At 43.3% G+C, this 13,274-nt stretch overlaps 1 protein-coding gene across 1 annotated transcript; it reads left to right on the top strand.

Moving 5' to 3' along the window:
• The first annotated feature begins 3,210 nt into the window (after nt 1-3,210).
• On the top strand, nt 3,211-12,761 carry NUDT5 (nudix (nucleoside diphosphate linked moiety X)-type motif 5). The gene is made up of 9 exons (XM_010161149.1): nt 3,211-3,314; nt 6,979-7,046; nt 8,173-8,225; nt 8,897-9,004; nt 9,526-9,621; nt 10,384-10,485; nt 10,839-10,847; nt 11,578-11,631; nt 12,419-12,761. The coding sequence occupies exons 1-9, from the start codon at nt 3,252-3,254 to the stop codon at nt 12,526-12,528; spliced, it is 663 nt and encodes a 220-aa protein (XP_010159451.1). The 5' UTR covers nt 3,211-3,251; the 3' UTR covers nt 12,529-12,761.
• Nucleotides 12,762-13,274: the final 513 nt, after the last annotated feature.

The raw sequence follows: 13,274 nt of genomic DNA, 5'->3' as shown, positions 1-13,274 counted from the left end.
CGGGTGGCCTGAGGGAAGCTGCTGGTGTTTTCCCGCTTGGCAGGCTTTGCTTTCTTGCTTTGCATGTGCTTGTGTAAGAATTCATCTCTCCTGCGTTACAATGGAGCTCTACAGCGACAGAGCTTCCTCTCTCTCCTCGAGCAGGGCAGCATTTCGGGGAGAGTCAAGTAATGACTGAATACTACGTTCTTTTTAAGCCCCACGGCTCTGCTGTTGTCTGTGTGTCCCCTGTGTGGAGGACCGAGGTGTTTCCATCCCATGTTTTCCTCAAATGCTCTCGCATCTGCTGGTTGCGGCTCTCCCCAAGCCCCCTGACACATCAGTTGTCTGGAAGGTTGATACAGAGGTGCTGCTAACCCTCTTCTGCTTATGCACGACAGTCTTTGTTGTCTGTTCTGCAGGGCGAGAACCAGGTTTTTTTCTCTATTTTAGTTGGTTCTGAGTGGGTCATCCACACTGCTAAATACCATGACAAAAATGAAGCAGTTTTCCCCACTTTTCCCATCTCCCTCTCTCCCATGAACTTCTGCTGATGAACTGGTTTTGTTGCTAAAATCATTGCTGAAATGCAAGTGCACGGACTGATGGAAACAAGTTTGAAGTGACTTAGGAGCCTGTAGTGATGTTGGCCTTCAGCACATGTATCTCGGTGTGCCGTTGGTTAAACCATGTATAAAACACTGCCAGCGTCCCTTTTGCACATTCCTTATAAGAAACCCTGCATTTTGTTTTATCTTGAGCTTGCCTTAGGACACCATTTCTGAGCTTCGGTTAAATTGAGTTGCTGTCAGCTGGGATCACAGAATCTTTTGAAAAGTGATTTAGAAAAGCTAATTCATCTATCATGACTTGGATGGGTTAACATAAAGCCCGGATAGCTTGGCTACTCTAGAAGCTGATTCACAGGCCGCAGTTGGCTTCAGATTTTTATTCCTGGGAAGAGTAATTTGGAAACTGTAGAATGGTTGGGCATTGCCTTGAAAGGAAGCCACTCAATAAAGGAATAAACAGTGGGAAAAAAGTTATACGTTTTATAAATGGTATGCCTTTTTCAGGTATGATTTTGACCCCCACATGAAATAAATGGATAAATAGCATGATTTGCCAGCAGTAGCCTGTAATACTAGCCACAAAAATCATCAGAGAAGGTAGAAGTGGGCCAAACTTTTTTTCCCCATAATTTATAGTTCAGGTGCTGTTGATTCAAGTGAAGAAAGCTAATGAATGTGGATACTTTGAGATATTCTTAAAACTGCACTGATAACTATTAAAAATTTATATTCCTAGAGTTCATGTAATGATGTCAGGTTCCCAGGCTACTGTACAAGCTGTGTTGCGGTTTTAACTCAAACGATGCAATATTAATCTTACGTGACAGAACCTTCCTGGCTTAGGGCTGCGAGACAAGGTCTGTCCTGAAACCTAACACAGGGCTTCAGAAATCTAACATTGTAGGACCAAGTTTAATATTCAGTTGGAGCTAATTTTGTTTATGAACCAAAGGTGTTGCCACCCTTAAAAGTATGACTGCTCTGAGGTAGTCAGGTACCAGAATTGGAGCCTTCATTTAACCAAATGGTACTTCAGCTTTTTAACAGCAGAAATTCTCACTTCTGCACAGTCGGCTGAACTCGGAAAAAGATTACTTTTTTTGGTGGAACGACTTAAAATGTCACTTATACATAGGCTTATTGCGCCCACTTGTGGAGGACATCAAAACTACAGAATCTGAGATGGATGAGTCTTCCTCTCTTGCTTTCACCTATTTTAGATTTTAGTGATAATTCAAATCACTGAAGCTGCATAATTTTTTTGTTACTTTGTCACAAGCCACCCTTGAATCTGGCCACTGCGGAAGAGAGCAAGCTGTGTTGAAAAGAGCTTCTGCCACGAGATATGGTTCCAGTACGTATTTGTAACTGATACAGGTAAGTGAATACTGTTGTACAAACCGGTACTGCTTGTGGGATTTAGGGTACAATTGTGGTGATCCGTGTTTGAGAAAGATATGCTGATACTTGCAGGCTTACGTAGAAGGATTAATATGAACAATGGAACAGGATTTCCAGGAAGGGGAGACTATAAGAGGAAGACTTATTCAGCCTGATAAAAAAGAAAGAAAAGTGCAGCGAGGATATGGTTCACTGTCTACTCTTTTGTTATACCTGAAGGGGCTACAAGGAAGCTGGGGGAGGACTTTTTTACAGAAAGATTCCTGTTGACTTTATGGAAAGTTTATGACCATCAATGCTGAGAATGATAGAGGTCATCCCTCCTGGTGTTTGGACTGGTTTGCTTCTTTTCACTCTCTTTTTGCTTATGATTCATGCTGATTTTCAGGACTTCAGTATTACAACTTAATATCGGAGATGAGCTTCCTTGGAACAAGAGTTTCTGAAAGTGCCCCGTTGCTCTGCAGCGAGAGAGGGGACTAATGGTGAATCTCTCATGCGTTGTGTTTTCCTGCTGCCTGGTGTGCAGCTAGAACTGCTGTGTCCAGCTAGAACTGGAGAGAGTGGACAATCTCATCTTCCTGGGGAGCATTAGAATGCCGTCTGAGGCACTGAGCTGCAGGTGCAGGGCCTTGGTTTGGGCGTATATTCAGCTGCCTTTTGCATGGTGTTAGCCACATCATTCCCAGTGGGAGAGACTGACATGCCTTGATCATGCTGACTTCACGTGCCACGTAGACTTGCAGCACATGGGTGACTTTTCAACCTTGTTTTTTGGGGGAAGGATTAAGTCATTTACGTGTTTACTCAATAGCAGACAATTTTTACCACTGAAGTCCTTTTGGTAGAAGGTTTTTTCTCAGTTTCACAGTGGAGTGCATAGTCCTGTTGTGGTAACGCTGTGTTGACAGAGCACTTCACCCAGATCAGAATGAAACATTTCACTGAAATGGATCAATTTTATGTCTCTGTGTGCCTGACCTTTGAGTAGTTAAGCAGAGAGTCTTCAGTCAGCGTAGCTACTCGGCACTGGTAGGACTATTACAACCATTATAAGTCAAGGATTTGACCCAAACTTCCGCTTCTCCTTTGAATTATTTGACTCTGAAAACCATCGTGTGGAGCTAGAAATGTGAACTGCATTTGCCATCACGTGTCCCTCACTTTCTCCAGTGAGTTTTATTTGTTAATTTATATGCAGAAATGAACCTTTTAACTTTACTCTGAAAGCAAATATTGACTCTGTTTCATAGTAATCTGGACTTTGCGCAGGAGGGGGAAAGCCTGACATTCCTGAAAATGGCAGCTGAGACATCCACAGAAGTTCCAAAAACTGCTAGACAATTCGTCCTTAAAGAAGAGGTATGACATGCTTGGGTTTGGCAGGTTTTATTGTTAAATAACAACTATTTGAGACTGATGGGAATGTTTGAGAGTGCAGAGTAAGAAAGGCTATGGATGCGGTATGTTTGTAAAATCTGGTTTTAAAATATTCTAGATAAAACAATTCTTCGTGATGGTCAGACAGCCTAAAAAGGTGGCACTTCCCCTTGTTGAAATAATCATACAAGTCATCAGTGGGGAGAGAGAAATCTGGAGTGTTGCGTTATTTTAAGCTGCTGTTTTTCTCTGGATTTTGCAGCTGGTTTTTCTATTGTCTGTTCGGGCTGGTTTCCATGTTCAGAAATAATGCAGTTACCTCTGAGACTGCACAGATCGGTGGATCATGAAACTCAGTTTTGTTTTCCATTCCTTTAACGTGATGATCCACTAAGAGCTGCCTTAACATTTAGGATTGTACCTTCTTTGATGCTTTCTGAAAGGGTTTCAATTTAGATAATTGCTGTTCTAAAGACATGAGTAAGGAGGTAGTAAGATTTTTTTTTTTTTAATATTGTGCTCACATCTGTACAGAATGAGAAAATAATCAAGTCCTGAGGGAGGAATTTGGAGGTACTTCTGGGTGCTTATTAGGAGCACTTTCACCCTAATTTAAACTGCCTGTATTGTTTCTGTTCTCTTTCAAGTGAATTCTTAACAGTTAATTTTTGGTGCTAAAGGCAGGTTTGGCAACAGTCACGCTGTTGTTGTAACACAGATGTAGTTTCTTCTATCCAGTGTTCTTTCCTTGGAATGAATGGTCTTCTCATTTCTTTAGGTTTCAAGGTACAAAGCTTTTACAGGAAAGGAGAGACGCACATTGTTGGGATCTATTTATGGCTTTTACCCTTGGCTATTTTTTGTAATACGAATATTTCTCAAGCATGAAGGGTTTCGTTTTTGTAATTTTTTTGGGTTTCTATTAAGACCTGTGTTTTTGCAGGTACCGTTTTCATTATGTCTTTTTTTTTTTTCCATAATGCCTCTGAGTTCTTCTCCTTTGGAATATTGTACTCTCTGGTGTTGTTGGAAGCTTGTAATTGGATCTTCCATATTTTAAGCTATTTAGTTTTTTCAGTCATTTTGGTGGGATTAGTACAGGAAAGTATTTACTGTTTTTCTGCCAGTAGCCATTATATTAAAAGTGGTTCTGTAACTCTTCAGTCACTACGTAGTCTGATGTTGGAACATCTTCTTCTCTGATAGTAGCGGCTGATCTTATTTTCTTCTTCCTGTTTGTGGGAACCCACAGTCAGGTGGTGATAAGCAAAAGCAGATGATATTCGCCCAGCAAAGATAAGCAATAAAAATAACTTCTTCTAAAAGTGAGGATGGTAAGTGCAACACATCTTGCGAAGTGTCCTTAGGCCCTCGGTAGGGGATTTAGCAAAGCACAGGTTACGCTTCTGGGACAGCTTCTGCGGGTCCTGATTGTGCACCCAGCAAGGTGGGTGAACAACATTCTCTTTTTCTTCTGGGGAAACCTGGCAACTTTCAGTTGCCTCTCCTGTAGGCTGTCAGCAGCAAGTGTTCCACCGAACTTCAGAGGATTGTGGGACGCTGCCATTGCAAATATGCTACTTGTCCTATAGCACTTTTTAATTATTGTTGCATGGCTGTGGAGGCCAAAAGCTGTACTTATGAATAGATGATTAAAACCAAGACACTGTTTAACGTTGTTTGTTTTGGACACATAAAACCTACTTGGTTTGGGGGGGGGGGAGGTTTGTCTTTTTGGAGCTTGGATAGGTCTAATTTCTTACAGACTAGGGATGTCTTTTCCCTCTCAGATTCCTGGGATGGGGATCTGATTTCAGCCATTTTCTCCTTTCTGCCTAGCAGACGATGACTTGGTGACAGAGGTAATGATCTGTCAGTTCTGTCAAATGCTGCAGCAGTATGGGACCACGATCAATAATCTAGTCCTTTGTGTTCTCTGCAGTGTTTAAAAAAATTAATTTGCAGAAAACATTTGGCTGCATTTACGTAACTGAAATATATGTATTCCTCTTCTTGGACAACAAATGGGACTTAATTTTCATCTATTCCTCTCTTGGATCTTCCCGTACTCTAGTTCTGCAGTGATTTAGGAGTGAATGTGAAGCTATTTAAAATATATTTGAATGCTTCCAAACGGAATTACTTCTTGTACCTATAATGACCATAATAGACTTCATCTCCTTTCCTGCTGTTTCTGGGGCAATGAAGCCATTAGAAAGCTCCTGAGAACATGTAGTTCTCCTTTTCCCATTCCTGTTACGTGGTAATATTATACTTTCCAAAATAAATGCACAACTCCTACATGTAAAATATGTGCAGCTGCATTTACAGCCACAGCAGTGCTATTCTTTGAATTGCATATCAAAATAATTGTTCTGAAGAACACATTTTAAGAATTCCATGAGTTCATCCAGCTCAGTAATAATTTACTGGACACCTGAATCACTTCTGATTTGCCTTCTGCCTCCAGCTGATGCTGTGCTGTGCGTCTGTACTCTAGTTACAGCTGCATCATGTGCTACATTGCATTTCTCTCTGTTCTTTTTTCAGTTGGTGAATCTCTCAGGTCGCTACGTGGCCACACAAGCCCTGTTTGCTCCTTGTCCTTCACTAGAGGATTGCAGTGTGCCAGTCACATGACTGACCTCTCAGACTTCATCCTTTGCTACCACTTAATGTTGTGGGTTTTTTTTTTTCCCCAAATCCTTTGCTACTACTTAAATTTGTGGTTTTGTTTTTTTTTTTTCCCAGATCCTCTTTTTCCCTTGCTTATGCTTGCTCCATTGCTGTCAGCAGTGTGTCTCATTAGACAGCAGGAAATGATTTGTTCCTCTTACAGGTTACTTCTCATTTCTGTGGTCAGACCTATGGCCAACTTGATGCAGACTTCTTGTCTGCCTATACATTTAGCACAGCTTAAAATACAGGTTACATTAAAAGAAGTAAACGGCTAGGCTAATACCAAGGGGTTTTTTGCTTTCAAAGGAATTACATAAAAGATGAGGAAACATCCCAGGGCAAATAAACTCATTTAGCTCAGAAAAGACATTTTCTAATAATGTTAATGCCAAGCACTCACTCAGCAGCTCTCAGAAATCCTAAAAGGGCAGGTGTGTATCACTGCTCGCAGGTGCAGAAAACAGTGGTCACACAAGGCCATGGTCTGAGATCCTGGCAAGACAAGTTTCAGAATAGTTTGGGTTTCAGTCTTGTGTGCTTAGCTATGAGCCCACGCTCTCTGATAAGTGGGCACCCATAATCACCAGCGTGGCTGAAGTCTGTGCAGACCAGTCACATGTTGTCCTTCCTCAGCTGAAACATGACCTTTGCAAAACCTCATCTAAAAAGATGAGGACTTTCTAGGATGTAAAATCCCATTGAATTCATTGAAACTTGGTTGTAAAAGTCACGTAAGACTAAGTTACTGGGCTTATTTTCTAATCCTGTTCAAGAATTCGGAGTAAATGTGGGGGTTTTTTTTCTGTAATAGCTACAGGAATGTAGTTGCATGTTCCTGCATGTATTCTGATGCTTAGATTTCGTCTTCAAAAGAATCCAGAATTAGTTGTGTTGTTTCTCCCCTTAGCCCCCATATATCTTTGGGATTAATCTTACAATGTATTTAACAAAGAATTCTTTATTTTAGGTAATTGTAGAAAGAAAATGGTTGAAGCTTGAAGAAACAACTTACACTGATCCCTTTGGTAAAACCAGGTAACTGCCTCTCTGGCATTTCAGACTGCTTTAACATCCCCAACTGTACGGACTAGCCCCAGGCTAGAGACTATGAGCATTACGAACCTCTTACTCAGCAGATGAGCTCTGTTCATTGTGCAATTCTTTCATAGTTTGTACTGTTCAGAGAAGAAAATCTTACTCTGGCAGATGTGGTAGCACGAGGGATTGCATTTGGCTCCTAAACCCTTTGGGGCACATTGGACCCTGGCTTACCTTGGATCTCCCATCCCTTGTAGAGACGCTGTGCAGAGGCGGGTTCGAGCTGTGCAACTCGACTGTGATGATCAGAGAGCCCAGCCTGTGGCTTTTCTGGTTCCTCATTAAGGGCTCCTTTCTCCCTGCTGATGGCGTGGATCTTGCATGCCACTGACAAGTTACTGTCCTCTTGTATGTTACCACGCCTGGGCATTTTGTGTCTATGCTGACATGTGGCTTCACTTGCCTCCCTTAACGTATTACATTCTGTACTGATTGCTGTCCCTAGAGCCTCCCAGCGAAGTGTCCTTGGGAAAAATAGCAAAGATGGGAGCTTTTGTGAAAGGATTTGTATTGCTGGTGGATTTTGTGGTTTTACTCATCCTATTGCTTATTTTGAGAGAGTAGCTTTGGTCATTCTTGCCTGTGTGCTCCTCGTGTGCCCAAGCACCTGAGCTGGGAGTTCTCAGAAGCTTGCACTGTAAGCCTCACACAAAAGCAAGATAAAAGAGCATGCACGTCGTCTTGTTACAGAACTGTCTTTCAAGATCCAACATGTTTTATATAAAAATTGCTTTATTTTGCACTCCTCCAGAATCACTTTTATAAGACCTGTGTGTTCCGTGACAACTATTTATGTCTTCCTTTTATTTTTAGGGATCGTAAACAGTCATTAATTAACTATTTTCTCTCTCCCTCCTTTAAGCAGGCAAGAGACAATTATACCGCAGACATTTCATAGTGCCAGTACATGAGAGAGCTTGCCCAAGGGCAGCTGCTTTCCCACGGGGCCTCACTGTGTGATGGCATACTTTGCTTTTAAATGACAGGAGCAAGAGAAGACAACTTACAAATAAAATGGATGTTGCTCCTTTTAATGTATTCATTTGTTCTTTTTGTTAAACAGAACTTGGGAAACTGTAAAACGTACTGGCAACAAAAAGGGGGTTTCAGCTGATGGTAAGACGTCTTGTTTGCATTTTTTCCTGTGGAAGTTCTGATAAACTCACAGTTCAGACTTACAGCCGAGCCGTTTCTGAACGAGTGAGGATGTGAATTAAAGAGCTCAGCAGAGCTTGCTATGCAAGCCTGTGCTAATGAAATGCTGACTTAAGGGCTGAAGACTCCAAACCTTACCGTTAGGAGTGTTTTCCCAGCATCATTGCATTCCCTTTGGAACAATGGAGTAATTTCAGAGATGTGATGGATGCCCTGATACAGAGTAGCTCACAGACTGGTGAATTGGGTCTGCTGTCAGGGGAGAGGGATACGGCTCTCTTGGGCAAAAGAGGGGCATGATATAGCCGTGAAAGGAGTGTGTGTGGGCTTCTCTGTGGGCGAGAGAGCCCTTCCCTAGGTACTGGCGTGCTAAGGCTCGGTCTTGCTTAGTATGTGTGCCTCTTGTTTGCTGGGGTACTTTGAAGATCCCATTGTAGGCTTTTTCTCTCTTACTACACATGATACAAGGAGCTGAAGTTCATAGTTCAGGAGTCTGCAGCAGGCATCTAAATGTTTTTTATTTTAATGCTTGGAGTAACTGTCCTTGGGCTCCTTTCCAGGCCTAGCACTAAATACTTGCTTTCTGCTGTTCCGACATACTGTGTACTCATGTCTTCCATCACTGCTCGTAGGTGTAGCAGTGATCGCGGTACTACAGAGAACTCTCCACTATGACTGCATCGTCCTAGTGAAACAGTTCAGGCCTCCAATTAACAGCTATTGCTTGGAATTTCCTGCAGGTAAGTGCCTGAAACATTAAGATGAGTCATGGGAAGACGAGCGTTAAGTTTGTTTATATGTGATTGGAGCGTCAGGTCTAACAAAGCAGCTCTAATTGGAAAACCATGGTGGTCTCTAGCTCAGTGTGCTACTCAAAAACAGTGTGGTAATGAATGCAAAATTAACATTGCCCATTTTAGCAGGGCGGAGGCATTTTGCACCATACTCTGGTAGCAGAATATTGCATTTCCCTCCACTTCTCCTTTCTCTAAGAGTCAAAGCATTTGGCTCCTTTCCCTCCTGAGAATATTAATGCCACCTTCTGGGAAGGCAGCATGCTTCCGTAGTAATCCGTTGAAGACACGGGCAGCAGCATGATGAATCCTGGCACTGGAATCCTTCCTGACACCTCAGTTTGTCCCTCTGTAAAAAATAGGGTAGTGGGGGTGTTTCACCTCTTCCGTAAAGCTGGAATCTCGGGATGGGCATTGTGCTTAGGTGCTAACTTCTTAATCGTTCTGGTGTACTACTTCTCTCACAGGCCTCATTGAGGAAAATGAGACTGCAGAAAGCGCCGCACTGCGAGAGCTGGAGGAAGAAACTGGGTACAAGGGGGAAGTTGTGGAATGTACTCCAGGTCTTTGCCTTTTTTTTTTAATTTTTCCCACCCAAAGCTAATTCTGTGTCTTACGCATGCGAAATGCTGTAAACCAGAGGAAAAAGCTTGCAGAAAAGTCTGTGTGGATGAGCAGAGTAGCATGCCGTGGCTTGCCGTGACGAGTCACTTGCTGAACTCCTGTTTAACATACACGACTAAAGTAACAGTTTGATGTCCATAGAGGAAAACGTTGTTGTTAATTAAGTTCCATTACACAAAACCCAATTATTCAAGCTGTGATTTGGCATTTTAGTACAAAGGTCTAAATTGCTGGACTTAATGTGCAACATCCATGAACTTAGGTAGAAAAAACAGCTGCAGCTTACATACCATTTCAGATAAATGTCATCCCAGCTGAGACCTGGCTCTTGGTTATCAGGTACAACTGCACGCCAGGGACTGAGGTGGAGACAGGTGATGGCAAAATTAAGGGTTTAATAGGCTGAGGAAGTCTCTGAGGGATTTATAGGTTACAGTTTAATCTTCAGTCTGTGGAACAGAAAGCAAACTGAGCTGCTGAGAACAAGTCCTAGAAGGAATCTGTACACGAGCCGAGTTGGAGAAACATTACTTTTAGGAACACATGAAAACAAACTTCTCACAACTCTCACAGCATGAACGTATGCCAAATGTATGTTCTGCTATTGTACTGGATATGCTTCTGTGAAAGCTTTTGTTAGAATGTCAAGGTGCCTGACTGCTGCTTTTGGAAAACTAACCTCTACACGTGCCTGTTGGCAGCTCTCTGCTTGGACCCAGGTTTGTCAAACAGCACAACACACATCGTGAGCGTCACCATTAACGGAGATGAGGCCGAGAATACAAGACCTAAGCAAAAACTCGGTGAGTTTTGTACCATTTATCTGAAAATTCTGAGAAGGTAACAATGGCTTTAAAAGCACTACCCCTACCACTGCATCCCTTCTGTCCCAGCTGATGCAGGTGCTGCACGTCCCTCAGACATATCCTGCAGGATGTGAAGTGTTGGCACACCCAGACTGAGAAACGTAGGTGCCAAACTTCAGTGAGGGCCATAAGCACTTGGGAGCCTGGATATTCCTCTTAGCTGTACCTTGACCCTGGAAGTAACTACAGCATCACTCACCATCAGTCAGCTACCAAAGTGCTTTTTAGTTGTAAACTCAAGTGTATTTCACAATTCTTAACATACTGCTTTTTTTTTTTTCCCCTTGCAGATGACGGAGGTACGTTCCGTAGCTGTGCTCACAGCGACAGTAAGGAGTGATCCTCGCGTGGCAAGGCTGACTTAGAAAATGTCAGTTAAAACTGGTTTTTATTTTGGGCTTGGTTCATCTCCTGACCCTAACCAGACATGCATGAGGTTGGCTTTGGCCTAGACCTGAACATTCCCGTGGGACATGATTGCACCAGTTGTCTTCAAGGGTTGCCCCTATCGCACCAGGCTCTCAGGAAATCCAAATTGCTGAATCCACAACGGCCGTGGATCAGGCCCCAGAGAGAACCAGTTCAGGTGGACAGGGGAGGTGTAAGTCAACACAAATTCATCAAGAACAAACATGGTCTTTGTGCTGTTTTGGCCTCCTAATGCATCTACAACCCATTCCTGTACCAGTACGAGCCAAAGTCCCCTTCAACAGCATGTTCTCCATTCTCGGGAGGGAGACGGTCTCCTTTAAGGCTTCTTACCCTCCATTGCTGTCAGCCACACTATGTTTTTCCCAGTTCTTTTCTAGTTTCATTCTCCCAAACCTGTTTTTAATGCCCCCAGTAGCTGCCTTCCCCCAGTTAATCACCCGTTTTCTGGTGTGTGAAGGCTGACAGCTTTTGGGTGGTGACCGGCATTTAGCCACGTTGCTTCCCCTTCCAAGATGTAAGGCACAGGGCACTGAGGGAAACTTCCTCTGCTGGTCACTAAATTACAGGTGAATAATTTTTTTTTCTCTTCTCCCCTAGAATTTGTGGAAGTTATTTCACTTCCAAAGAATGACCTACTGCAAAGAATCGATGGTAAGGGCTGTCTGACACATGGTGCTGGTTCAGTCGGGACAAGAGTTAGTTCTTCTCACGGTAGCTGGGGTGAGGCTGTGTTTTGGAGTTGTGCTGAGGATACTGACAATACACTAATGGCTTTAGTTGTTGCCAAACAGTGTTTATGGTAAGTGAAGGAAACTTTCAGTTTCTCTCATTGCACCTGTGTTCCAGCTTCTCCACAAGAAGCTGGGAGGAGACACAGCCAGGACAGCTGACTCAGACTGACCAGAGGGACATTTCATGCCACAGGGCACATCCTGTTCAGTATAAGTTGGGGGGAGCAGGCCGGGGGGCTTGCCCTTGGGCTCTGGCCCTCACTGCTCAGGGACTGGCTGGGCATCAGCTGCCAAGTGGCGAGCAGTTGTCTCATTGGGGGGTTTTTCCCATTATTTTCATTATGTATTATTACTAGTAGTAGTATTTTCACTATATATTAGTAGTAGTATGGTTTGTATGATTAGTATGGTCAGTATTATCAGTATCATTATTTAATTATTAAAGTGTTCTTGTCTCAACTGCGGCATGCATTCAGTGCACTGATGTGAGCTTCAGGAAACCCTTAGCTTCTCTCCTTACAGCTCCTCGTGGCATTTCTCATCCTGCCATACTGTCTATTAAACTAAAAGCTGTGAGAGACGTGGCCAGGTGACAGAGTTAGCGATAGGAATTTGGATCTGGAACGCTACCCATCTTCCTTGTAGTGAAGGACTTGTACTTAGGCAGAGAAGTTCCAGCGGCATCTCATACTTGGTTTTCCTTGCAGAACTCATAGCAGAAGAACACATTGCAGTGGACGCCAGGGTTTATACTTACGCCCTGGCCCTGAAGCGTGCAGCAGAGAAACCGCTCCAAGTTCCTTTTATGAAGTTCTAAAACTAGATGATGAGAAATCTAGTGGAAAACTGCCCTGTTCGGATGGCTTAGATGTCTAGCTCTTGTTGCAATAAGGGGCCTTTGTTTACTTGTAGAGCAAAAACAAAGCATTTGTAGGTATGATTCTGATGTTTTTATCTGGAATTATGTAACTGACAGAAAGCATTTCTTCTAACTGCTCAGTCTATCAAGCCTTGACAGAATAATCGCAATAAAAACACTGCTGATTTTCAGAATGGCTCATCTCTCGCTATATTCAGCACGGCACCTAATGTTTCCGGGTAACAAAGACGCTCTGGTACCTGCAGTTGGTGTTGTAACTCCTCTCGCATGCAACCAGGGTTACTGCAGGTCGTTTTCTGCCATCGGAGCGGCGGCAGCTGCCCAGGGACGTGGTGTGCCTGCTCTGGCTGCGGTGTCTGAAACTGCACTTCCAGGGGCTTCCTCTCATGATTTAGACCGGAACATGCCGCTTCCTTCTCCCAGCCCTAACTAAACTGTCTGGACAGAAAAAGTTGGTTTGTTTGATCTGAGAAAATAATGCCAGCGATGATGATGGCAGCACAAACTGCCCGCTGGTGCAAAGCAAAGGGTGGGAGTCCGGGGTACACGAGGTACCCAGCCTTGCGGTTCTCCCTCTCCCTGGCACACACCCACACCCCTCAGCTCAGTCTGATCGCTTCAAAGGAAATCTTTTGCCAAACCACCCATATCTGCGCAGGGTCGACTGCTGCTAATTAAACAAC

Source organism: Eurypyga helias, unplaced genomic scaffold (assembly GCF_000690775.1).
Source record: "Eurypyga helias isolate BGI_N326 unplaced genomic scaffold, ASM69077v1 scaffold15931, whole genome shotgun sequence".
Lineage (NCBI taxonomy): Eukaryota > Metazoa > Chordata > Aves > Eurypygiformes > Eurypygidae > Eurypyga > Eurypyga helias.
The sequence above is the reverse complement of the archived record's forward strand: the minus strand, read 5'-3'. Positions and strand labels throughout refer to the sequence as shown.

Excerpts from the sequence above, each read along its gene's own strand:
- NUDT5 (XM_010161149.1), top strand. The coding sequence starts at position 3,252 with ATGGCAGCTGAGACATCCACAGAAGTTCCAAAAACTGCTAGACAATTC. Across the intron at positions 7,047-8,172 it reads GATCCCTTTGGTAAAACCAG|AACTTGGGAAACTGTAAAAC; the intron begins GTAACTGCCTCT and ends TTTGTTAAACAG. Across the intron at positions 9,622-10,383 it reads AGTTGTGGAATGTACTCCAG|CTCTCTGCTTGGACCCAGGT; the intron begins GTCTTTGCCTTT and ends GCCTGTTGGCAG.